Source organism: Schistocerca nitens, chromosome 6 (genome assembly GCF_023898315.1).
Source record: "Schistocerca nitens isolate TAMUIC-IGC-003100 chromosome 6, iqSchNite1.1, whole genome shotgun sequence".
NCBI classification, from domain to species: domain Eukaryota; kingdom Metazoa; phylum Arthropoda; class Insecta; order Orthoptera; family Acrididae; genus Schistocerca; species Schistocerca nitens.
This window is the reverse complement of record NC_064619.1, coordinates 694770632-694797593: the sequence shown is the minus strand read 5'-3', so window position 1 is coordinate 694797593 and position 26962 is coordinate 694770632. Positions and strand designations below refer to the sequence as shown.

Below are 26962 nucleotides of genomic sequence, written 5' to 3'. Positions count from 1 at the left end.
TGAAAAATTATATCATAGGAAGTATAAGCTCTAAACTGACCAGTCACAGATGTTTAATGACAAGATGCTGTTTCATGTAGTGAACTCTTTGCCTTGTGGTAATACTTTTTGTGTATTTAATACATTTCAGTCCATGTTTAATTGAAGTCAGTAATAGAAATCCAGCTTTAGAGTCTAATAGGCTTGCAACTGTTTAATGCTGCTTTTTGTGTGTACTTTATATTTACAGCAAGATGAAAGATACATTCACCGTTCTGATAATGTATTGCAGTATTGCAGCTTTAATTGCCATTACATGGCCGGTCTACAATCTTAACATATCATGAATTGTTTTATATCAACTTGAAAAGGAGTGAGTCATGATATTAAGCAGTCACTTGGCTGATAACACAGAAAGATTTCTTTAGTAGAATTCACCGAAATTGCCTTCATTTCCAATAAGTCATAATCTATATGCATTTCCTGTGATCTCTGATGTACGTATCTGTTGAGCATATTTAGTGTAATTAATGTGAAACTTTTATAATAACTTAACATTCTATTTCATAAAAAAAGCTGTACACATATTTGAACTCACAACAATCACAGTGTAACAGTAAAAATCAAAGAGTAAACTGAAAACTGTCAATATTAATTTACATATTCCAACACATACTATTAAACTGATATCGACACACCATGTGAAGTTCAAAATGACCAGTGATTCCTACAGTTATTTCACAAGTCCATAGTTTCTTACACGTTTCATGTCTAGTATTACTTAGTGGTTTTGTGTTGGATGGCAGATGTTTAGTGTCAATAACATCTGATTCAGCACACTTTTGACAAATATTTCATATCTATATGCTTCGATCTAGATTTTGTCCCTGGATCCTTGGTTAACTGAATGGCTCCTTTGTTACCAAATATATTTTAAGTGACTCAGTTCAACTGCAGGCATATACTGTCTTAAACAGAGGAATTAATTGAGCAATTTATGCTGATACTCAGCTTTACAAGTAGGAATTACTATAGTTTTTTATTTGCTACTAGTCCACAAAATCAAAGAATTTTGGATGTTTATGGATGAAGCAGTTATATAATATCTGCCATTGATTTCATTTCCCCAGCCTGTATCACTGAAGACTATATTTCTCTACAGTCATCTCTAGAAAATTCTAGGCTATAGCCTGTGATTTCCTTTAAACACTAAACACTCCTTCTACTGACAACTAATCGACCTTTTATTATTATATCAGCTAAGAAGATAGGCAGGAAAACATATGTCAGGTATGGGGATTTGGCTTATGTATAGAAGACTTCCTACTGCCTCCTGATAAGGGGCATGGAAGTTAGTTGATTTAACTGCTCTGAAGTCCAATCCAAGTTTGAATGGAGTTGACACCAGCTTGGCTTCACTCATTCCAAATTTCTCCAGAATTTTTCTTGCTTACGATTACTGAGAGACCTGCTTTTTTCTTGTTCACGGTTTTGTGTAATTTCCATACCATGGCATCCGCTCACTGGTCCAGACTCTTCTATATATATATCTAAAAATCTTTTTAAAGAATTTTTGATATGATTGAAAACATTTCTGCCATTTGAGAATCTTGTTTTTCTGGTGCCTTTGTCCCACACTGGTACAGGGTCGACAAGTTTATTGATGGATTTGATATGGTTAATTTAAGTGGTGACCAGATGCCCTTCCTGTCACCATCCTGTTACCCCCTGGAATGGAATGTGTGTACCCCACCTGTCTGCCTGTAGTGTTGTTGCTGTGAAAGTGAACAAAAGTTTTTCGAAATGTTTGTGAATCGTGAGACTGAGGTCTGACTTGGGTACCAATCCTGTATTCACCTTCTGGGATGTGGGATACCACCTAAAAACCACATCCATGCTGACTGGCACACCAATCATCGTTGTTAATTCACCAGACAGATTCAATCTAGCATCAGCACACCATTCTGGAAGTGGGGCTTTAACACACACAGCTGTCAGGGCAGGTCGTTCTGTAATTTGGGAATAATAGCACATGATCAACATATAACGTTATGGTGACTAGCTTGTGAAAGTAGACGCATGAATCAGTATTTGATCTTGTCAGTTTCAGTTTGCTTAACACTGCATCGGTTATTTGATTGCAGTTCCGACCAGCCTGTTTAAATCTATAAACAGCTGTCTTCAGCCTCCATACTTTCTCAATAACTACAAAATACTATGGTAATGTGATACCAATTTCTTCATTTAGGTCTCTACAGAGATAAGCTGCAGTAATATCGACATAGTCCATCTGCATGTTCTCTTGAGCTACACCAGATAAGAGATATCTAACACATGCATGCTTTACCCCTGGTGTAAAGGCTTACTGATGATTAACATCTTGAACTTGAGAGCGCCATTTTACCATTAAATGTCCTGTAAATGTCTCTCATGTACTGTCAGTCCCAGGCTTTATTTTTAATACCCACTTAACCTTGAGAGGTCTGTCTCTTCTGGACCTCTCTGCCCCTTTAACTGTGTCATTATGAACTTGGGAAGAGAATTCTTTTTCAGTGCCTTTTTATGTTATTTCTTATTTGTTTCTTCCAAGGCCTATTTGACATCGATGTCATCGTTAGGAAGTCCGTCTTGTAAGAAACGAGTAAAATGTTCAGGCCATTCCTTTGGTTTCAGTTCTCTTTTTGACATTTGAGGTGTAACCCCAGTGTCAAACTAGAAGATCCAGTTTTGGATTTCATGTTCCTTGTCTTGGTCTTTAATTTCCATTGGATCACTATCAAAACCATAAAAGAGTTCACTGTCACTGTTTACTGATTAAATTTCTGTCATGATGTCATGAAAACGGCTTTTGTTTCAATCCGAAGGCATTAGTGATCTTAGGTTCCTCTATCTTTGAACTTGCAAAATTACCGCCCTCCACGTAATTTACATACCTGCTGACAGTTATCAGCGATTTCCCGTATCTCTTAATCGATAGCCTTTGGATGCCTGACGGTAACCTATGAATGTCAACTTCTGTGACTACTCATCCTACTTCTTGCAACGAGATTCCTGAATGTGAACAACTGCTTTGTAGCCAGAAATCAAGTATGATAAAGAAAGCTTTTCTTGTACTGAAGTTCATATGACCTTTTTATGTCCCAGTGTGCTGAATGAAGAACGATTCGATAGTTATGCAGCTGTAGACATCGCTTCAGCGCAATACTCCTTGTGTTAATTAGCATCGAACATCATGGTCCTGGTTTTTTCAACCAATGTTCTATTAGCTCTGTCAGCAACAACATTTTCTGTGCACTGTATCATATTGAACAAATGGTTCAAATGGCTCTGAGCACTATGGGACTTAACTTATGAGGTCATCAGTCCCCTAGAACTTAGAACTACTTAAACCTAACTAACCTAAGGACATCACACACATCGATACCCGAGGCAGGATTTGAACCTGCGACCATAGCGGTCACGCGGTTCCAGACTGTAGCGCCTAGAACCGCTCGGTCACCCCGACCAGCTATCATATTGTAAGTTGGTGGCTAATACATTTAGACCTCAGGGATCTTTGTATTTCATCGTTGACATATTCGTTTCCATTGCCAGACTACAACTTCTTAAGATTTATCCCTGTTTGATTTTCCACAATGGATCTAAAATTTTTAAATGCCTGTGTACCCTCAGATACTTTTTTTTCAAAACATAGAAAAACTCGTATTTGAAAAAATACCAGTAAAAGTGAGAGAATAGAGATTTCCAGCAATAGACACTGTCTCCACGCAGATCGGAATATACTCCAAGTCGAAGGTGTTTTATCGAACACCTTTTCCTAGTTTTGAGCAGAAAAGTTATTGTTTTCTCATGAAACACAACTCACAGCGATTCTTGATCACAATATCTCCATTTAATTCCATTGAAACTTTTGCCAATTTCAGCATATTTTTCCAGCATGAGATGCCATAGGAACCCACTACATTTTATGTAGAAACATTGTTTTATTTCGGCTGTATTCAGACAATATATGCCATTTGTAGGTCATGTTTTGGCAGTCAGTTCAACTTCTGCATCGCCGATAAAGCCACTACTTTTGTTAAGGATCTCTTTAGTTCCTCTGCTTACAAATTATCTGACATCATATTCATGGCTGAGTTTGGTATCTGAATGACGTCAGATGTATCTACATGTACTCTTTTTATCACAAGTATATGGTATTAGGTCTGATTAACATTTCTAGAAGCTTCTGGTACTGAGCTATCATCTCTCATGCTGGCCGCTGAGCCCTTTACATGGCCTGGCATTATGAAGCTTCCATCTATCCTTGGTGATGCATTTGAGGCGCAACAATCTACATACATCATCGCCCTTTCTTTCTTTTGTTATGACTGTTTCTACATTTCCTTTATTGTTATATTTTGAGGGGCTTCCTTCTTTTTCACCCTTGCTGGAATAATATTTAGCACGGTGATTTGATCTATTGTACTTCTAGCATTTGGTAATGTGTTTTGTATGATCTTGTTTATTTAGAAATAAAGTTAATCTTCATTTCCATTTGCTTCTTCAGATTTCATGTCTTGAAGTAACTTTAATTCAATAGAATCTCTGGTGATATGTGTGCCCCTGTCTACAAGTGCCATAGACATAGGTTGTTTTTGATCCAGTAATCCAGCCAGGAGCAAAGTTATTCATTATCCACTCACTGGGAACTTAATCTCATTTATCTTAAATGCGGTCACAATACTCTTCTGCCGACTAGTAGTTATCTAATTTGGTTGTAATTAAAATTCTGTGCAATACCAATCTACATGTGAGCCCAAAACCTTCAAATGATGTTTCCAAGTTCTTCCAGGCTTCCGCTACTGTGATCGCGTCTTTAAAAGGGAACATTTTGCGTTGTCCGCGAAGAATATAAACCGGAAATCCGATTTCGTCGGATCCGAAGGACAGTTTCCTACTACATCCCACAGTTCGTCATGGACTAAGCCTTCATGGAAAATTTATCTGTTGAATAATTCTCGCACCCGATCAACTTTTCAAATATCGAAAGTCCAGATGAGGCATTTTTAGGTCTAAATGAAAAAAATAAACAGCAGTCTGCACACATGAATGATCTATTGGCGATAATAAAGGAAAGGATTGGCAGACCCGTAATTTACTTACGAACCAACTCCGGATTTCCACGCATGACTTCTGTTTTTTACATTTTAAAAACGTTACTTCCACACGTGGCCTGGTAATCTTTTTGTTGTACATTTTTAATGTTTTGTTAAATGAGAAAAGCAGTACGTGCTCTACAATCACTACACCTACAAGTTTATGAACGTAAAACCACAGAGTGACAGTAAAAATCAGGGAATAAATGTGATATTCAAATTAAATTTCGATAATTTTTCCTAATAATTAATTTATAAATTTATAATCACTTGATTATCCAATAAAGAGAAGGCTACGGTTTTGGACAGGGCTACAGTCTGGTGTACATTTCTGCGTAGTCCTTTCTAACACCCTTGGTAGTCTCTCTGATAGCCCTACTATCTTTGACAGACAAGGCATGGCATAGGGCATAGAAATAAGTAAACGAACGACTGACGTGTAGGTTTATGTTATCTGTGATAACTCGAAACTCAGCGCAGCAAAGTGGTTTGTAGGTTAAGAAGAAGCCGGCGTGAAAGAAAATAAAGAAAGAAATGATTTTTCGTCTGTCATTGTCTGTATTTGCGTTGTTTTTCCAGTACACTGGAACGTCAGAAATACTTCGGCCTCGAGGAGTCGCTCTATCGAGTGAGTTTTGAGAATGCAACTTTAGCGTATTTTCTGTGTAGACAAGATGTTGACAATGACCAAATAAAGTGCTGTTGAAAACTCCGTTTATGGTGTTTGTGCGTTTCATATTCATACCATGGAGCGCATCAACGTTTACATCCATGACATCCATCACGCAGGTCTTGTACGTGCCTAGTAATCCGCGGGTTACATGTTTTCGTATCATTTAATGTCGGTATTGTAATAGAAACGACGGTCTTGTAGCATTTATGAACCAGCATAACTGTATTTTTTGGAACTTCGTGAGTTGTTATGAAATACAAAGTGTATCATCATGAGCCACTCTTGTTTACATGAGATCGTTGTTGTTTATTGGAGGAATTCATTTCTGACATACGTAGTAGATCCTACATCGCTGAGTAATTGTAAAGCACCTGAATGTTGGCAAAATACAATCCATAGGGAGAAATGTTTACTTCTGTAGGTATAGACCGAAGCGTTGTGCTGAAGTCTGTTGCAGTTTTACCTGGACAAGACGTACAGTTTATCCACTTTGTTATTAAACCGAGTGATAATGTGTTACCCATTTTCGATCACTGAAGTGTCCATCGCAATTTTTTGCCGCTTAAGTATTTTGCCCCATTTTGAGCAAAATCCAACTTTTCTCTTTTGATTTGTGGTACATTATTAACAGCAATGTTCAATGTAGAACACATGTATCTACTTGAAGCTATAATAAAGCAGTTGCCTATATTCGAAGATGTGTTTACAACTTGTTACTGTATTAACTCTTATATTATTCTTAAGGTGGACACTTTAAAAATTAAAACTTTTTTTCTGAAAAATGTTTACAGTGGTCAGTTATTTCAGCTAATACATGTTTACTTATTGCATTAACAGTAGTTAGTTCACGACATCAGATACAAATTTAAAAAAAAAAATAAGTTCTGAATATGCATATTAGAGTTTCCCACCATACGTTGTATGTATAAGAATTAATATAATTTACATTTATTGTTGATCTGTCTATATACAAAATAACCACAGTTGGAATTGTAAGATGATGAGCATTAAGAGAAGGCTGCCTTTACACTCATCAGTAATATACCAGAATTACCAAAATACATTAGTACTGGTCCAAATTACTTGAAAGTCAGCCCAGATGTAGTCAATACTATACACTGTTTCAGGTGCAACTGATTTGTGTTCGCAATAATGTTGTATTGTGCATATGCTTCACATAGACCCAACATAGTGTTTTACTTCTCAGTTTAACTTGCTGATAACATCATCTGCTTTGTTGTAGGCTATGTGCAGCCTTTGTTGAGACAGCTCAAGAACTAAGAATTACATGACATTCACTATTATTCAGGCCAAAGAAAGCATGTAATGACGTACAGCTTCCTAACACTTATGAATTCATTCATCTCAACTCTGTAGCAACCTTCTCTGAAGGCATGTGTTGACACAGTGAAGAATAACAAGAATTACTTGCATAGAAACATAGATTTGTGTATGCATTTGTATGGATTGTTGACATTACATCGTTATGAAGCTGTGCAATATACTTTTATCTTCAGTAAAAAAGGCCTACATTGCTGCAAATTGTAGTAAAATAATTACATCACTGGTTTTGTCACAGTATTGCCATCAATAGAAGCAGATTATTCACAAAAGTCTTTATAGCAAATACTTGTGTCCATAAATGTCAGTCAAAATAAAGAAAACTTTGCTGTTGGCTGCTCCAGTAATTTGTAATCATTTTGTTGCCGACCTAGTTTAGCAGAAATATGCCCTTCTTTCCATTCAGCAGGATGTATACATACATACTTTACAAGCTGCCATACAGTGCATGATAGAGGGTATGCCGTACCACTTCTTGTCATTCCCTTTCCTGTTCCACTCATAAAGTTCTGATTTCTCTCATTTTGTCTTTGTGGTTCTGGAGCAAGATGTGTGTTGGTGGAAATGGAATTTTTCTGCAGTCTGCTGCTGGTTCTCTAAACTTTCTCAGTAGTGTTTCGCAAAAAGAATGTCTTCTTTCCTCCATGTATTCCCATTTCAGGTCTCTGTGCATTCCCATAATACTTGTGTGTTCGTCAAACATACCAGTTACAAATCTAACAGATTATCTCTGAATTACCTTGTCTTCTTCCTTTAGTCAGACCTGGTGGGGACCCCAAACACTCGAGTTGTATTCAAGAATAGGTCACACAGTGTTCTGTATGTGGTCTCCCTTATAGATAAACTACAGTTTCCTAGAATTCTCCCAATAAATTAATGTTGCCCATTCACCTTCCTTACAATCAATCTTACATGCTTGATTCACTTCATGTTACTTTGCAGTGTTATGCACAGATATTTAATCAACATGGCTGTCAAGCAGCACACCACTAATACCTTATTTAAACATTACAGGATTGTTTTTCCTAGTCATTTATGTTAAATTACTTTTTTCCACATTTAAAGCAAGTTGCCATTTATCACACCAGATAGAAATACTATCCAAGTCACCCTGTATAGTGACCCTTTCCTGTACACTGCAACATAATCAGTAAACAGCCAAAGATTGCTGCTCACCCTGTCAGTCAGATCGTTCATGTATGCAGAGAACGTGAGCAGTCCTATTGCACTTTGTTGGTGCATTTATACCAATACCTTTCTCTTATAAACACTTCCCGTCCATGACAACATATTGGGTTCTATTATGTAAAAAGTTTTTGAGGCACTCGCATATCAAGAACCTATTTCATTTGCATAAACCTTTGTTAACAGACTGCTGTGTGACACTGTGTCGAACACATCATATGAGTATAGGAATATGGCACCTGGCTATAGCTCTTCAGCCGTGGTTTGCAGGATATCATGTGAGAAAAGAACTAGTTAACTTTTGCAGGTGTAATACTTTCTAAATCCATGTTGATTTGTGGATAGAAGATTTTGTCTCTCAGGGAAATTTATTATACTCAAACTTTCAATGTGTTAAAGAATTCAGCAGAAGACCAATACTGGTCTGCAAATTTGTTTGTAGTGCCTTTATATTTGATATGCACAGGAGTCACTTGCACTTTTTCCACTCGCTTGGATATTTCCTTTGGGTAAGATATTCATATTAATTCGAAGTAAGTAAGGGGCCAGTGCAGAAGAGTATGTTCTGTAAACCAGTTTGGGATTCCATCTGCATCTGGTGTCTGACTTGTTCAACTGATTCAGTTGCGTGTCAGTGCCATGGATTCAGATTTCTGTGTCCTCTGTGTGGGAGTTTTTGTGGCAGTCAAACAATCCTCCTGTGTGAATGATTTTTTTAAAAACAAAATGTAAACCTTCAGCTCTCCTTTTGCTGTTTTCTGTTGACACACACAGACTGGTTTATGAGTGGCTGAATAAAAGCCTTTAACCCACTAACTTCTTTTATGTGGGATTAGAATTTTCTAGGATTCCCAGCAACATCTTTTATGAACATATAACTGGAAAGTGAACGCTTTGTGCATTGACCTTTTTGTAACTACAATATTTTCTGCTAACTGTTGCCTGTTGACTGTCAAGCATAACTTTTGAATCGAGAGTACAATAATCTCTGTTATTTCAGCAATTTTCGGATACTGTTATTAAACCTGGATGGGTCTTCTCAATCCTTTATCTAGTTACTCGATGCACATTTCTCCAGAAACAATTTCTAACAGTTAAAACTTTGCTCATAACTCCTGTTTGTAGCTGTGAGGTCCGAAAATGTTTCCATTGTGTGTGGACTGTTGAACTAGGTGTTCATGACAGTTTCTTGAGAATGTATCCACAACTCCTTTCCAAGACTTTCTTACTGTCTGCAATGAATCCGTATTTGTCCCAGTTTACACTCGGTTGGTTAAACTCGCCTCCTACTGATGCATGATCAGGATACTTCCCCACTGATGAGCGTTGATATTTCTTGAAAGAATCTGCAACTGTTAAAGCAGAATTGGATGGCTAATAGAAACACATATTTAGTTCACCTGTACTGGTTATTTGCATCGAGGTGACTCCTCAGTTAGACGCAATTTTGACCTCAAAAGACGTAAAATTTTTGTTATTTGCAGTGAATACCTCCTCCCCCCCACACCCCCCCTTCTACGAAGCCTAATCTGGCACTTTGTAAAATGTTCCATTAAACATTTTGGAGCCTTCTACCTCAGGTTTCGTCCAGCTCTCCGTTCTGAGTATAATTTGAAGGTGACCCCTTCCTGGGGGAAAGGGGGAGGGTCAGTAACTTCAGGGACTTTGTTACTGATCTGTGGTGCAATAATAGACTCATGGGCTCTTATCCATATTTCCACATTCACTGAGATTATAGAACAGACTTGTACACCTTAACTGCATTTTAGCAATACATTTTGCTTTGCTGGTGAGTAGTTTAATCTACAGCTAATTGTAATCTAATGGTAAATATTTTTAACAATTTTACTAGAACCTTTGCGCTTGTGTCTTCCAAATGCTGACCGATACAAATGTTCGCTTATGAAAATGTGTTGGTTGGGAAATTTGTACACTTTATTTTTATCTTTCTTTGAAGTGAAGTGTTCCACCACTCAATACTTGATGTGGAAGGGTGATAGAAATATTTCTGACTGTTGTAAGCTACCTTTGATGCTTATTTTCAACTAGGTTGTTTCACATTATGTGTCTGCATGAATCTCATTAGGGATTTCTAAGTCATTCTCAGCAACAGATATGCCACTAATGTTGGTGTCCCGCCTTTGGTTTTTTAGTATGTAATCCATTAGGAATTTTATGTCTTACTGCTATTTATTCCTGGGGCCTTACACATAATGATCCAGTTGTTCTCTAATATTAATTTTTTGTTTTTATCTGAAGTACAAGAACGTGTAATTGCTTCTATAACAAATACAGTTACCTCACTGCTCTGTTGAGTACTCACATACCTGTTTATCAATCTTGCACAGGGTTTCTCTAACCTAAGATACACACATATTGCTACAGAAGTGGACTCTACATCTCGAGTGTAGTGCACACCTGACCTAGTTATGGCAGCAGGGAGGGGGCATACAGTTCTCCACCAGATAGCGCTGCACGTGAAATCTACAACAGAGGTGATCACAGGATTCAAGGACTGTTTTGTGTAATCCTTGTACGAGGCTTCAAAACAGAAGCCCACGATTGGTTCTGGGAATGTTTCTATAAATTGTGAGCTGTACATTCTTCTCATAGGCAAGTCTTTGACGCTTCAGCCAACTATCAAGAGGAGGTGAAGATCTCCTCTGAATCCAGGTGACAGGCATCATTAGTGAGAAACAAACCACACTCACAGAGCGAGGTTGTGTAGTGTTAGTAAACTGGACTCCATTCAGAAAGACGAGGGTTCAAACCCACATCTGATGGTCCTGATTTAGGTTTTCCATAATTTCCCTAAATTGCTTCAGGCAAATTCCAGGACCGAGTGAGATGGTCCAGTGATTAGCACACTGGACTTGTATTTGTGAGGATGATGGTTCAAACCTGCATCCGGCCGTCCTGATTTAGGTTTTCTGTGGTTTCCCTAAATCACTCCAGGCAAATGCTGGCATGGTTGCTTTGAAAGGGCATGGCGAATATACTCTCCCATCCTTCCGTAATCTTAGCTTGTGCTCTGTCTCTAATGACCTCGTTGTTGACAGGACGTTAAAACACTAATCTCCTCCTCCTCCACAAATGCCAGGATGGTTCCTTTGAAAGGACGTGACCAACTTCCTCCCCAATCCTCTAATCCCGTAAGACCAATGACCTCACTGTTTGGTCTCCTACCCCAGTTCAACCACTTCCTTCCCCATACTTCTCTTATCCGATGGGACACCATATCACAAAATGTTGTTGTTGCTTCTCTCATTGAAATTTTTTTTTAGAAAATTTACAGTTTGCCTGATGTGATTGACTTTTTTTAATTTCTCCTCTCAAGGGGGCTTGAACAGTACAGCCACTTGCAACCCTTACAAAGCAAAACAGATGAAGCTTGTGTGCTGCAGTTCTCCTAAGACAAAATATAATACTATATGAGGGCAGACCATTACTCAGTAAATATAAGTGGCATAAATAAATGGCTACACTTGTAAAAAAAAAAGAAGGCATTTAGTCTCTTTTTCCAAAGAAGTGCAACTTTTTAGTTAAAGCTATGTGTACACTGAGTTTGAAAACCTGTTTCTAATTGCAGCCTTCCATCCGCAATACTGACAAACATTGCTTCAGGTGTGTCGGGAATAATGGTAGGCTGTGTGAGCTGACTGCACAAGAAGTCACTGTTGTCAATTAATTTTAAAATTCTAATGAATTTTATAGAGTTGCTCATTTCAAAAAATGACACATTTCATAAATAAACACTACTTGTGAAGCTTATACTCGCTATTAGTCTTTGGCTTGTGACATTAGAGAGTCCTTTCACAGCCATGAATTTGTATTCTATAATTCAAAGACAGCTGTATCTCAGATAGCTGCTGCAGTTTGTGAAGGATAATGCAAAGACATTTCAGTTTTGTAAATAACAGTGAAGTATATATTTTATTGTATGTTGAAAAATATATCTAAAAACACAGATGATGTGACTTACCGAACGAAAGTGCTGGCAGGTCGATAGACACACAAACAAACACAAACATACACACAAAATTCAAGCTTTCGCAACAAACTGTTGCCTCATCAGGAAAGAGGGAAGGAGAGGGAAAGACGAAAGGATGTGGGTTTTAAGGGAGAGGGTAAGGAGTCATTCCAATCCCAGGAGCGGAAAGACTTACCTTTGGGGGAAAAAAGGACAGGTATACACTCGCGCGCGCGCACACACACACATATCCAGACGTACGTGCGGATGGATATGTGTGTGTGTGTGCGCGCGCGAGTGTATACCTGTCCTTTTTCCCCCCAAAGGTAAGTCTTTCCGCTCCTGGGATTGGAATGACTCCTTACCCTCTCCCTTAAAACCCACATCCTTTCGTCTTTCCCTCTCCTTCCCTCTTTCCTGATGAGGCAAGTTTGTTGCGAAAGCTTGAATTTTGTGTGTATGTTTGTGTTTGCTTGTGTGTCTATCGACCTGCTAGCACTTTCGTTCGGTAAGTCACATCATCTGTGTTTTTAGATATATTTTTCCCACGTGGAATGTTTCCCTCTATTATATTCAATCATTATTGTATGTTGAGATACTTAAAGTACTAAAGTACACCCTGAAGTGCTAAAGAAACTGGTATGGGCATGAGTATTCAAATACAGAGATATGTAAACAGGCAAAATACAGTGCTGCGGCCAGCAATGCCTATATGAGACAAGTGTCTGATGAAGTTGTTAGATTGGTTACTGCGCTACAATGCCAGATTGTCAAGATTTAAGTGAGTTTGAACATCTTGTTATAGTCAACACACAAACAATGGGACACAGCATCTCCGAGGTAGCGATGAAGTGGGTATTTTCCCATATGACTATTTCACGAGTGTACCGTGAATATCAGGAATCCAGTAAAACATCAAATCCCCGAGATCGCTGCAGCTGGAAATAGAAGCTGTAAGATCGGGACCAATGGCAAATGAAGTATGACAGAAGTGCAACCCTTCCACAAATTGCTGCAGATTTCAGTGCTGGGCCATCAGTAAGTGTCAGCAAGCGAATCATTCAATGAAACTTCATCGATAAGGGCTTTTGGAACCGAAGGTCCACTCGTGTACCCTTAATGACTGAATGACACAAAGCTTTCCGTGTTGCCTGGGCCCGTCAACACCGACGTTAGACTGTTGATGACTGGATACAAGTTGCTTGGTCGGACGAGTCTCGTTTCATATTGTATCAAGTGGATGGGTGTGTAAGGGTATGGAGACAACCTCATGAATCCATGGACCCTGCATGTCAGCAGGCGACTGTTCAAGCTGGTGGAGGCTCTGTAATGGTATGGGGCGTGTGCAGTTGGAGTGATATGGGACCCCTGATACATCTAGATATGACACTTGCAGGTGACACATATGTAAGCATCCTGTCTGATCACCTGCATCCATAAACATAAGAGAATGGAGGAATCATCAGCAAGCATGTATATGGCAGAGAAATAAACTGCAGATTCACCCGTCAAATTCATTAATACCTACTGATGGTCACATTATTGTAGAAGATGCGGCAGGTATTGATAATGAAGATGATTTTATTTTACACTGAAGAGCTAAAGAAACTTGTACACCTGCCTAATATCATGTAGGTCCCCCGTGAGCATGCAGAAGTGCCACAACACGACATGGCATGGACTCTACTAATTTCTGATTTAGTGCTGGAAGGAAGTGACGCCATGAATCCTGCAGGGCTGTCCATAAATCTGTAAGAGTACAATGGGGTGGAGATCTCTTCTCAACAGCATATTGGAAGGCATCTAGATATGCTCAATAATGTTCATGTCTGGGAGGTTTGGTGGCCAGCAGAAGTGTTTAAACTCAGAAGTGTGTTCCTGGAGCCACTCTGTAGCAATTCTGGACGTGTGGGGCGTCGCATTGCCCTGCCTGCGTCCATTCGTGTCCATTGTGCATTCCGACCATTACTGTAGTTGGGAGGCACCACGATGGATAGTTTGCACATGAAGCGACTTAAACTGACTCCTGCTGATGGTCACATGGCCCCAGCAGTCTCTTCATATGAAAAGGCCTTGTACAGTGCAACAGAGTATGATTCCAATGCGTTCCCCCCCTTGCCAAAGTCTAAGAGGAATGCAGGACGAAGTGACAAGGAGCTAATTGCTCCCCCCAATACCAGTATTGGTGGAGACACCTTTCTGGCCACAAAGCCTTTATTTTTTGTAGAAAGCATTGAGGACAAATATGGGGAAGTTGCAGCCATCTCTAAAATGAAGAGCGGTTCCCTCCTCATTAAAGTGTCATCTCCTGTCCAGTCACAGGCACTGTGGAAAGTTGGGTGACATTCCCGTGTATATCACTCCTCACAAGTGTCTCAGTATGGTCCAGGATATCATGTCACTGTGATCTTCTTCTGCAGTCTGACAATGAACTGCAGGCCAACTTAGACCAACAAGGTGTGCACTTCATCCAGTGTTTCCATAGAGACCAAGGGAAAATGGAGTTGCTACCGGGGGCGTCAGCTTAGCTTTTGAGGGTGAGACAATCCCTGAGAATGTCAACGTGATGGTCTACCAGTGTGACATGAAACTTCTATGTTCGTCCTCTTGAGGGATGCTTCAGGTAATGAAGTTCGGACACGTCTTTCCATTGCACTGCTACTCCTGTCAGCAGGGATTGTGGATATTCACTGCACGTGAACATTCCTTGTGCCCCTTCCTCCATCTGTGTAAACTGATCCACTCTCCCTGCTCAGCAAACCGTTATGTTTTTAAGCATGAGAAGAAAATCCAAGAGTATAAGACTCTGGACAAGCTCACATATCAAGAGGCTAGACAAATGACACAATCTTATGCTACAGCTTCTCCGTTGTGGCCTTCTGTCACCGGTGCCTTCCTCTGTTGCATAAAGTGGCCCCTCAGAGGTACTCACTGATACCTGCCCCCAGGCAGCTGCGGGCCCTTCTGGTGCTTCCACCACACCCACTTTGGGAGCGTTGGCCCTCCACCTGCCAGGGACCACTGGTCCCATTCTCCCAGCTGGAGGCAGCTCATCCTCCTCCAGCTTCTCTAGCTAGGAAGACGTCCCTTGGGACTCTTTCTTCCATTGTCCCTGATGGTTCACAGTCAGATGCCAGTCCCAGTGACTGAAGGAACCACAGGCTGCCGACTTCTTGTTCCTCCTCTGTACATGAAACCGGTTCAAGGAAGCCTCCACACAACTCTAATCTGCATATACTCCTGTGCCCAAGGTGGAGATCCTGGTGGTCCCTGAGGCACCAGATATCCCCAGACATTGTGCCACCAAACCTATGTCAGTGGATCCCACGATGTCTCAACCAGTGGCAGTACATGACCCTGGGTCAAAACTTGCCCCCCCTGCCCCCTCCATACGTCCCCGTGACAAAGCAAGCCGGGATCTCTTTACTTCCTCTCTTGTGTTGCCATCTGCCTCCTTAAATTGTTTTTTTTTTTTTTTTTTCATTTTTTGCTAATTACCATCAACATACATGAGTATAAGCTGCATTTTCATAAAAGAGAAAGGTTGGCCCTCAGTGCTAAAGAATGTAGCACCAGGTCTAATTTTGTGCTTAGTTGTATGTATGTAGTTAATTTCCTGATTTATTTTGATTATTCCTGGTTAATATTTTTTGTTGTAGGGTGAAATCAGTAATTGTTTCATGACTCAGCTTCTATTGTTGACTTATAAACAAATATAAGTTCTGTACTAATTATAAACATTTGGAAGATGAACCACTAGCATTCTTAAAGTATTTATTTGGCTCTATTCGAAAACGTGTTAGCAAAGCCAGCCCTTATATAATTCCAAATATATTACCAGCTTTGTCAAAAGCATCTCATCACCTGCATACTGAAGTATTGTTTGCTTAAATATCTCTGTTAATTTCATCATTTAAACAAATAATTTGGCCTAACCTGTGTAGTAGAAGAAACTGTTAAAAAGAAGGAATTTTTCTATATATTCAGTTAATTGAATGCGTTATGTTTTACTTGTAACTTCTGTAAATTAAACATCAAAAAATGTATAGTTTCAGTGCCTATTATTGTCAGGATGTTTGGTCCTGAGACAATCAGTCCACAGCCAATTTTCAGACGAGAAACCTGTATTGGTTAGGTCAACAACGATGCGTCAACTTAACTGTGAAATAAATGTAACACAAATAGGCCATGTGTTAAAATAAGACAGTGCTGTTCAATAGTGCCACACATACCGTATTATTCTGCAAGAACTGTGTGGTTAGGTTTTTACTGCTCATAGATGTATATTGAGCAAGCAGTAAAGGAAACAAAAGAAAAATTCGGAGTAGGTATTAAATTCCATGGAGAAGAAATAAAAACTTTGAGGTTCGCCGATGACATTGTAATTCTGTCAGAGACAGCAAAGGACTTGGAAGAGCAATTGAATGGAATGGATAGTGTCTTGAAAGGAGGATATAAGATGAACATCAACAAAAGCGAAACGAGGATAATGGAATGTAGTCGAATTAAGTCGTGTGATGCTGAGGGAATTAGATTAGGAAATGAGACACTTAAAGTAGTAAAGGAGTTTTGCTATTTGGGGAGCAAAATAACCAATGATGGTTGAAGTAAAGAGGATATAAAATGTAGACTGGCAATGGCAAGGAAAGCATTTCTGAAGAAGAGAAATTTGTTAACATCGAGTATAGATTTAAGTGTCAGGAAGTCGTTTCTGAAAGTATTTGTATGGAGTGTAGCCATGTATGGAAGTGAAACATGGACAATAAATAGTTTGGACAAGAAGAGAATAGAAGCTTTCGAAATGTGGTGCTACAGAAGAATGCTGAAGATCAGATGGATAGATCACATAACTAATGAGGAAGTATTGAATAGGATTGGGGAGAAGAGAAGTTTGTGGCACAGCTTGACCAGAAGAAGGGATCGGTTGGTAGGACATGTTCTGAGGCATCAAGGGATCACAAATTTAGTATTGGAGGGCAGTGTGGAGGGTAAAAATCGTAGAGGGAGACCAAGAGATGAATACACTAAGCAGATTCAGAAGGATGTAGGTTGCAGTAGGTACTGGGAGATGAAGAAGCTTGCACAGGATAGAGTAGCATGGAGAGCTGCATCAAACCAGTCTCAGGACTGAAGACCACAACAACAACAACAACAACAACAGATGTTCAACGGTAAACTATTGTAGCAGTACGCTGATATTTGCCTGCAAACTATTAATGAGGCTTATCAAAAGTTAACCAATAGTAAACTGGCTGTATTAACAGTGTAATATTGGGGATTGTGGACAGTGAAAGCAAAGAACTGTGAAATGCAACTGTTAGCTACATCATTTACAGTAGTCAGTGTTGAACTTTCACCCCTCCACCACCCAGTTTTTCAGCCTGTATAAGAACGCAGTATGTCGATACTAATGACTATCAATGAAAAAATAAAGCAGGCTAACGTTGTCATCCCCCCCCCCCCCCCCCCCCCCCCCCCTCCACCTGGTCGCTTCATGTCCCCACAGTTCAAGAGGCAAAAATCAACTTGTGCTGGTAAAGTTTCCAGTCTTTATCATGAACAGTGATCATTGTTTCACCCCACAAAGAGTTATGGGTGTTGAAGTCGCCCGAGACTAGGAATGATGGGGGAAGGTGAGATAGTAATGTAGGCAGTACGTAAATAAAGTGTACTCATTATAAATTAAGCACACTTCTCATTTGGCTCTGCACGGAGCGATCATGTAACCAGCGTAAATAAACTCCATTATCACAAGGCTGTCGCTTATTGCAAGGTTTCTGTGGCCAAAGCATGCTGCTAAAAAGACTACAGCATGCTGACAGGATAAGGATTTTGACTTATGAAATTTTGCATCGCTGAGTGGGGGGGGGGGGGGGGGGGGGGGAGATAAACATTATAGATGGTAAAATCCTGAAGTGCCCTTACCCCAACAGCCTTGGCCTCCAATTGAGAATCAAGAGGCACACGGTCACTGTGTAGAGTGTCCAGCACGTATGTACAAACTCTGCCTGATACACGATTTGAATGGTAAAAAATCTGGTATTAGATGTGGGTGTAAGCACAATTTTCTCTCTAGAGGTGATGTCATAGAAAAAGTTTATGAATGTGTTACCAATGGCACAAGACTTTATAGATATAAGAAATGTACTTGAATATGTTTTGCCAAAATCTGTGTGGCACAAGGAATCAAATCAACAAATACCCATTTATCATGCACTGTACAGATATGCTACAACTTCAGTTACATTAATATTTGTCAAAATATAAATTCTGAGGATTATACACATACTACAAATGATATTTATACCATATGTTAGATACTTAACTATGCACAAAGTGTTATAGAATTTTACATGACATCAGAATAATATCAAGCTCCGATGTACTGCAGTCATCGCCTCTAAATATTGTTCCATATAGTGCAAACCATGTAGATATTTTCTATGGAATTTCCTTCCACGTGGTTTGTGTGAAAGTCCACAGTGTATTAAGCGACTGCTGGAGAACATTGACAAATTATTTGCGGACCATATTCCAGATAATTCAGAGTGGTTTCATAGTCATATAAATGTGCCTGCTAGGGAAGAAATGGACCCTCATTGCTGGTTGAAAATGATTTGCATATTCCTTGTCACAGGGAGGCAAACATCACGCTGCTGAAGTATGGTTTATGGATATGCCTTAAAGGAATAAATAGGGCTCTCAATCTCTTTGCAGTGAAATTGGTTTCAATATGCAGGTGATGAGATTGTGTGTTACACTTGGCTTTTGTCTGCTGTGCCGCCCAAAAATGAAGGCTGCCCAATTGTCATCACAGTACCATGTAAAATATATGTAGCCATTTCAGGCTGGTCAGGTTGAAGTGGGACTCATCTGAAATGACTAAAATTTTCCTCTCATCATACTAGCAATGCTGTCTGCAGGCTAGGTGTTATTAGTTTTTGGGCAGGGAAACCTTATGCAGTAACAACTGCAACAGTTCAGCCTGCTTTAAATAATTTTGACTAAAGGACATGCATTATAGGTCCTCTTCCCATGTGATAACTTAGTCACCTACCCCAAATAAGGGGCTTCCCCATGGTGTATTGCTGGACCTATAGTACAGATGGCATCAAAGATCACACAGACCCAAATATTCATTGCCACAGGTTCTGTTTGGTCCTCCACAACAATGCAACCTTAGTCTGAAACATAGTGATGGCTCTAAGAACAATGAAAAAGATGGCTATGTATTTATTGACAAAAATGTTTCTGAATAACACTCCCGTCTGACACTATATGGCATCTACATGGTAGAATTAATAGCAGGACACAAAGCTCACACACACGTACAACCTCAACTCGCCAGAAGTGTTCACCTGTGCAGTGACTCCCTGAGTAGTTTGAAGGCGATTGTGTCTCCACGATTCTGATCTTTTATACGACTTCAACGTTAAAGGAACCTCTATGGTAAATCTGGTACTGAGCGTCACGGGTTTCGAATCCGTGCCAAATGCCGTGGACATTGATTACCACTAGAGGTCTCGGCAGTCGTCACGCCGTAAGCCGTGGCTGCGCGCACTCATGGCCTGTGAATAATGTGAGGACGCCACTCTGGAGCACGTGGTCCCAGTGGCCAATAGCGATGTACCCTATCATGTATTTAAGCACGTGCCTCTCACTTAGCGAGGCAGTCTGATATTCACGTGAGTTTCTCAATGTCTCGCTTACAGATATCACGTTTACTTTGCTTATTTCCATGTACTAGTGGACGTTGTTGATTTGTGAGGTTTTCGCTTGTGACCCTGTTGCTTCTTGTGTGTTGTTGTTCTTGGTGTCTTGCTTGGTCGTCTGTCTTTGTGCGTGTCCATCCTTTTCCGTTCGTCCGCTTATCTGTTCGTGGGCTGCTCCCGTTCGGTCCTGCCACGCTTTTGTTCACGGCCACCCCGCACAGTGTACCTCTGTTTGATATTCCTGCTGCCAATAAAAATCCCAGAAGTTGACATAAGGGTACAGCTCGGAATCATATTCTACAAAAATGGGAAGAAGAGTGGATAACCAGCATGTGATCCAACAGACTGCAGGCTCCGCCAAGAAGTGGATAACATTGCTTCACATCTTTCAAAGAAAAACTGCAGTCTTATGTTGCATCCATATATTTATCATACTTACCTCACACAAGGCTACATACTACACCAAGAGAATCCTCTCAGGGCATCTTTGTAGTGACTGTTGACAGTTCACGAATCCTGGAAGCAAGTCCACACTCACTTGATCTATGGCATAAATTATGCCGTGACAAATTGTTGCCACCAAACCTAGCTGACAATGGAATGAAAGCAGCCAGTGTTTTAATCTTCCTGCAGGAAAGAACATATTACCACTTGATTTAAAGCACTTATTTTGGTAGTTTACTTCTGGGATGGAGTTGCAAAGGGATCATCCTACAATTTATCTTGCCACAGAAGGGGGGAGGGGGGAGATACCAGCGCAGCTCCAGCCCAGTCCGGATGTAAACTCAAATTATTGTCTCCCTATAACTGAAATATATTTGAGTATTTGTCCGTATTAAATATAATACTGTGAATGAGTCTTCCTTTTCATATCCTGGTAACAGGGCAGAACTCTTATTTTGGTGGAACCATTTTCTTTACTGTTCCTCGCACTGCTCTTCTTTCACCTGTGCTTGTTCTACATCTACTGTTATCAACATTCTCAGTTCACTGCCCTCCATAAGTCATTACTTGTGACAGGGTCACAGTTCTTGGCGGAGCTCTGTCCGTATTATTCATAAAACTCTTCTGTTGGCTCATTGCTTAAGGAGATGAAGGGCCGTACTGGTGAATCCCTCAGAAACCTCATTCATTAGACAACTTGCAGTGTAGACAAAGCTGTACTGTCCTTTATGACCTTTAACAGAATGGCAGTCACACCACACTGTGGTCATATTACTTCATTCAATATCCACTCATTAATTTGTGTGGCTTATTCCTGTGCTGGTTCCACATGTGCAACACATCTTGTATGAACTAAAATTTCGTGGTAGGATGGATTCTTATATGAGATGCTGACCATTCTGTCTATTTGAACTAAAATACAGAAACTGTGGCATTTTGCTGATGATGCAGCCGTAATCACTTATGATGCCCCTGCTCAATTCTTCATACAAACAGTTGGCTTCATTTAGTTCATTTTTTCTGGTTGGAGCTTTTAAAAATGTTAGTGTATCTTACATCAACTGTGCATGAAATGTAAAACAGAAAAGAGAGTGGACTAGGCGACCATTGCGTCTCTCTTCTTTTTGCTGCTCTTGAAAAGGTTTCTGAATCACTGAAATGCATTTTTAAAGTAGGTATATTATGACTGTAATAAAAGGAAAATTAGTGAAAATTAATTATGGTTTAAATGACCCAGTCTACAGAGTCATTAATTACAGTATATTTTCACGAGTTGGTGCCCCACAGCTCTGATATGTTTGAAAAACGTCGTAGTGCTGCCCGAGCTGCTAGTAAAATTCTTTATTTAAACAACCTGTTTCAGTCATCTAACCATCATCAGGTTCATAGAAGTATTCATAGCATCATGTTACGTGAAATATAAAATTATCATTAGATGATAAAACTATGAATTATACACTGTTATCGTGATATAAATTACATCGTCAATATGTAAAAGCTGTGCTAGGTAGCATACTCATTCGTGTTGTAACTGTACTTGGGGTTAATGCTGTGAACAGGTTTGTTGCACATAGAGCTAACTGCTGCAGTACACTACCTAACACAGCTTTTATAGATTGACAATATAATTTATATTACAACATCATAACAGTGTATAATTCATGGTTTTATCGTCTGTTGATAACGATTTTATGTTTCACATAAAATGATTGCTATTAACACTTTTATGAAGCTGATGGTGTCAGATGACTGAAACAGGTTGTGTAAATAAAGAATTTTAGCAGCTCAGGGCAGTAATACGACATTTTTCAAATCATTAAATACAGCTAGTGAATGGACTGAAAGGAGGAAACAGCAGAATAAAATGGCTTGGAGATGACTTAGTTGTGGAATATGGGATTCAATAGGAGATTTTTAGTGTAGCTAGAGTGGGGGAGGTCTGTAACCAGTATGTTCTGCCAGTTCTAAATTGTAGCCATGACACATGGACTGAAAGGTGCAAACACTCAAAGAATTGAGTTTTCCAGTCACCAATGGATAGAAACATGTCAAAAGATACAGTAAGATGGATAACTGAAGCGACAGGAATTGAGGCTGTCATATTGTCTGTCGTGAAATTGAAATGTCACATGACTGCCTAAGGGATATGACAAATTTAGATCATAAACTTAGGTTAAATGTTGCTGAGATTCCTGTCATTGAAAAATTGTCTCTTGTTTTGGCTTTCAGCATGGTACTCTATAGTTTTCGGAAAAAAGATACTGTCTGCCTCCTTTAAGATGGTGAAATTATCTGATAGGTGATTGGTGAAGGAGTCAAACTACAGATTTTGGAGGCTTAGGTTCAGGTTAGTCCTGATAGTGATCACTGGCTTTACTTTTATTATTATTACAGTTACGGATTCACCTCTGATATATAGCCATTACATTGAAGCATAAGACATCTCAAAACAAAACTGAGTATAGGAGAACCATTTATAACAAACAGTGGAAAATTCAGGATGGTATTTAACAGAATATTATGAGAAGGAAAGTTGCTACTCACCATATAGGAGACATGCTGAGTTGCTGATAGACACAACAAAAAGACTCACACAATTAAAGCTGTTGGACATTAAGGCCTTCATCAACAATAGACACACACACACACACACACACACACACACACACACAAACTGCAGTCTCAGGCAACTGAAACCACACTGCAAGCAGCAGCACCAGTGCATGATGGGAGTGGCATTTGCTTCATCTGGCCCCACTCAACCCAAGCCACCTTCCTAGACGTTGACCTCCACCTCAAAGATGGCTACATCAGTACCTCCATCCATATCAAACGTACTAACAACCAGCAATCCCTCCACCTCGAGAGCTGCCACCTGTTCCATACAAAGAAATCCCTTTCATACTGCTTAGCCACCCATGGTCGTCGCATCTGCAGTGACAAGCAGTCCCTCTCAACATATACTGAGGGTCTCACTGAAGCCTTCGCTGACTGTAATTATCCTCCCAACCTTGTACAAAAACAAATCTCCCATGCCTTGTCTTTCCAGTCCCCCACCCCTCTCAAAGTCTCACCGTCTGGCCACAGAGGAGCATTCCACCGTAACTCAGTACCACCCAGGACTCTAGCAACTGAATTACATTCTCCACCAGGGTTTCGATTACCTCTCGTTGTGCCCTAAAATGAGAAGTGTCTTGCCCACTATCCTTCCCACCACTCCCACAGTGGTGTTCCACCATCCACCGAACCTTCACAATATACTCATCCATCCTTACATAACCGCTGCTCCCAATCCCTTAACTCATAGCTCATACCCCTCTAATAGTCCTAGATGTAAGACCTGTCCCATACATCCTCCCACCATCACCTACTGTAGTCCGGTCACTATCCCATCAAAGGCAGGACTACCTGTGAAGCCATTTAAGTGGTCTACGAGCTAAGCTGCAACCACTGTGCTGCATTCTATGTACATATGATAACCAAGAAGCTGTCTGTCCACATGAATGGTGACCACCAAACTGTGGCCAAGTAACAAGTGGACCACCCTGTTGCTGAACATGCTGCTAAACATGATATCTATCCTTCATATCCGTGACTGTGCTATATGGATCCTTCCTATCAACACAAGCTTTTCTGAATTGCGCAGGTGGGAACTTTACCTGCAATACATCCTATGTTCCCATAACCCACCTGACCTCAGCCTTCATTAGTCACTGCCCTTGCCCATCCAGCCCCCTCCCTGTTCCAGTACTACGCAGCCGTCATTGAACCACCACACCCAGTCTTTTTGTTTCTTTCCTCTTCTGTTACTTCCTCCCCCCCCCTCCTCCCCCACTCCACACCTCTCCTTCTTTCTGACTAATCTGCAGCAGTTCACTGTCTGTGCCCCCCCCCCCCCCCCACCACCACCCATACTATCCCTCCCCCTCCCTGACCCAGCCTCCTTACCGCCGCCCAGTCACCGCTCACATCAGGCACTGCTGCTGCCCGCTATGTGGTTCCAGTTGCCTGAGAGTGCAGTTGTGTGTGTGAGTTGCGATTGTGCGTGCGCACGCGCGCGCCCCTGTGCGTGTGCGTGTATTGCTGATGAAGGCCTCAAGCTTCAATTGTGAGAGTCTTTTCGTTGTCCCTATCTGCGACTAAGCATCTTCACTGTATGGTGAGTAGCAACTTTTTCTCTTAATATTAGAACCAATTATAATATTTAAATGCTGTTTATTTTATGAAGGAGTATATTTAATGGAAGGAAAACATGATATAGAATTTTGCGACAGTGAATGTATTCCCTGTAGGCAGAAGACTATTAATAGTGCAGTAACAATGCAAGTGCTGCTGTTGGTATACTGTTGTCCAACTGGAGTCTGTTTTTTGCTTAATCGAGGTAAAGAAACTTGACCGTCTTTTATAGTTACAGCCTTGACTTTGTCTGTGGGTTTATTCGACCATCTGCATCACTCCAAGGAAGCACAGAAATCGATACGAGATATTTTCCATTGTCATGAGCTATATGAGTGAAACATTGAAATGGCTCGTAATGAAATAAAAGTACTCAATGTCTTTAGTCTTTATAATGTGGATAAAACAATTTGTAAAATTGAAATGCTGATTATTTTGTGATAAAATACATTTTATATAATAAAAAAGGTTTTTGTCATAATCAGGATGTGGGCATGAACTCAAATATGCAATTCAGAGGTCTTCACTGTTACCTACCGAATCTGTTCAATGATCGGTCAAATTTTTTTGAGGTTGATCAGAATAAAAAATTTCTGTCTTGTATCTCTCAGAAACTATGGTGTGCCCAGCTAAAAGGTGTAATATGTGTCAAATTCTTTTCAGGAGTCATTCCAATCCCGGGAGCGGAAAGACTTACCTTAGGAGGAAAAAAAGGACACACACACACACACACACACACCCATCCGCACATATACAGACACAGGCAGACATATGTAAATGGCATTTACATATGTCTGCCTGTGTCTGTATATGTTCGGATGGATATGTGTGTGTACACTTGTTCTTTTTTCCCCCTAAGGTAAGTCTTTCCACTCCCGGGATTGGAATGACTCCTTACCCTCTCCCTTAAAATCCACATCCTTTCGTCTTTCCCTCTCCTTCCCTCTTTCCTGACGAAGCAACCGGGAGTTGCGAAAGCTCGAAATTTTGTGTGTGTGTTTGTGTGTTTTTTATTGTGCCTATCTATCAGCGCTTTCCCGTTTGGTAAGTCATGGAATCTCTGTTTTTAATATATATATATAATCACCTAATTTTATTGGTGGTGTAATATGGTCTACACAGTCAAAAGTATTTGTGGAATCACAAAACACATCCATTGGGTGCAGTTTTTAATCAGAAACATCTATTGTCTCGTGCAAGGAGTAAATTGCCTTGTCAAGTGATAAGTCAGTATGTAAGGAAATTGTGGGTTTACGAGGAATGTTAAAAAATGTAGGAAAATATTTTTGCTCAGCAAGCATACAGAAAAAAATTTGCAGAGTATCTGAGTAGTCAAATCATATATTTAGCTCTGAGGATGAAGCTTTGGATTTTTTTTAAAGAAGCATTGTACAATATGCCTTAGACAAATATGTGCGGAGCAACATTGTAAGGGATGGAAAATATCCACTTCGGTTCACTACCCACATTAAAAAAGAAGTCACAACAAAGCGAAGATAGCTCCATCTCTGATTTAAATCAAGTCAAAGCCTAGGTGACAAATAAAAACTGAATGAAAACAAAATGAATGTAAGGAAAGCAATGCGAGAAGCACTCGGTGAACTCGGTAGTAAAATTTTGCTAAACAATTGAACTAAAGATACAAAAAAGTTGGGTTTACATAAAGTCAATAAACAGGACAAAAGTATCTACTCTCTCTCTCTCTCTCTCTCTCTCTCTCTCTCTCTCTCTGGCCATACTGATACTGGAATGGAAGGTGACGAAGAGAAAGCTGAAATACTGAACTGAGTCTTCCAAAATTGTTCCAGTGCAGAAAATTACTATCATCACCAGAGTGCCAAAATGGCAAATATTGAAATAAATGATTGCAGCATAAAAAAGAATTAACTAAAATTGCTTCACAGTGGAAAGGCTTCTGGATTGGATGAGGTACCACTTATAATCTACAAAAATTATTTGGAAGATCTTGCTCTCATTTTAGCATTAGTTTATCATAGATTGCTGGAGCGACAAACAGTACCTAGAATTTGATAAAAAGCACAGGTCACTTCCAATTCCAAGAAGAATTATCAGACTGATGCACATAATTGTATACCTACCTCACTGGTGTTAGTCTATTGTAAAATAACGGACATTTTTTGTACTCATGCATTATGATGTTTATGGAAAATAAAAATCTATGCTAGAAATACCAACCTTGATTCTGCACATGTAGATCATGTAACACTCGGCTTGCTGATTTTGTCTATGAGTTACAGAGCGCTGTAGACATAGGTACCTAGGTTGACGCTGTGTTCCTTGATTTTTGGAAGTATTTAGTAAATTTCTTCACTGTCGTTTATTT

At 39.9% G+C, this 26962-nt stretch overlaps 1 protein-coding gene across 2 annotated transcripts in view; it reads left to right on the top strand.

Annotated features, from left to right (window-relative positions):
* The first annotated feature begins 5519 nt into the window (after positions 1-5519).
* The window catches only part of LOC126263201 (glucosidase 2 subunit beta), a 196740-nt gene continuing 175297 nt past the window's right edge, over positions 5520-26962 (top strand). The window contains exon 1 of one of the 2 annotated variants that reach the window (XM_049960264.1): positions 5520-5745. In XM_049960264.1, coding sequence (XP_049816221.1) covers positions 5652-5745 — 94 coding nt within the window. In that variant the 5' untranslated portion in view covers positions 5520-5651. The remainder of the gene's footprint in view (positions 5746-26962) is intronic. The other variant, XM_049960263.1, reaches the window with a different exon arrangement.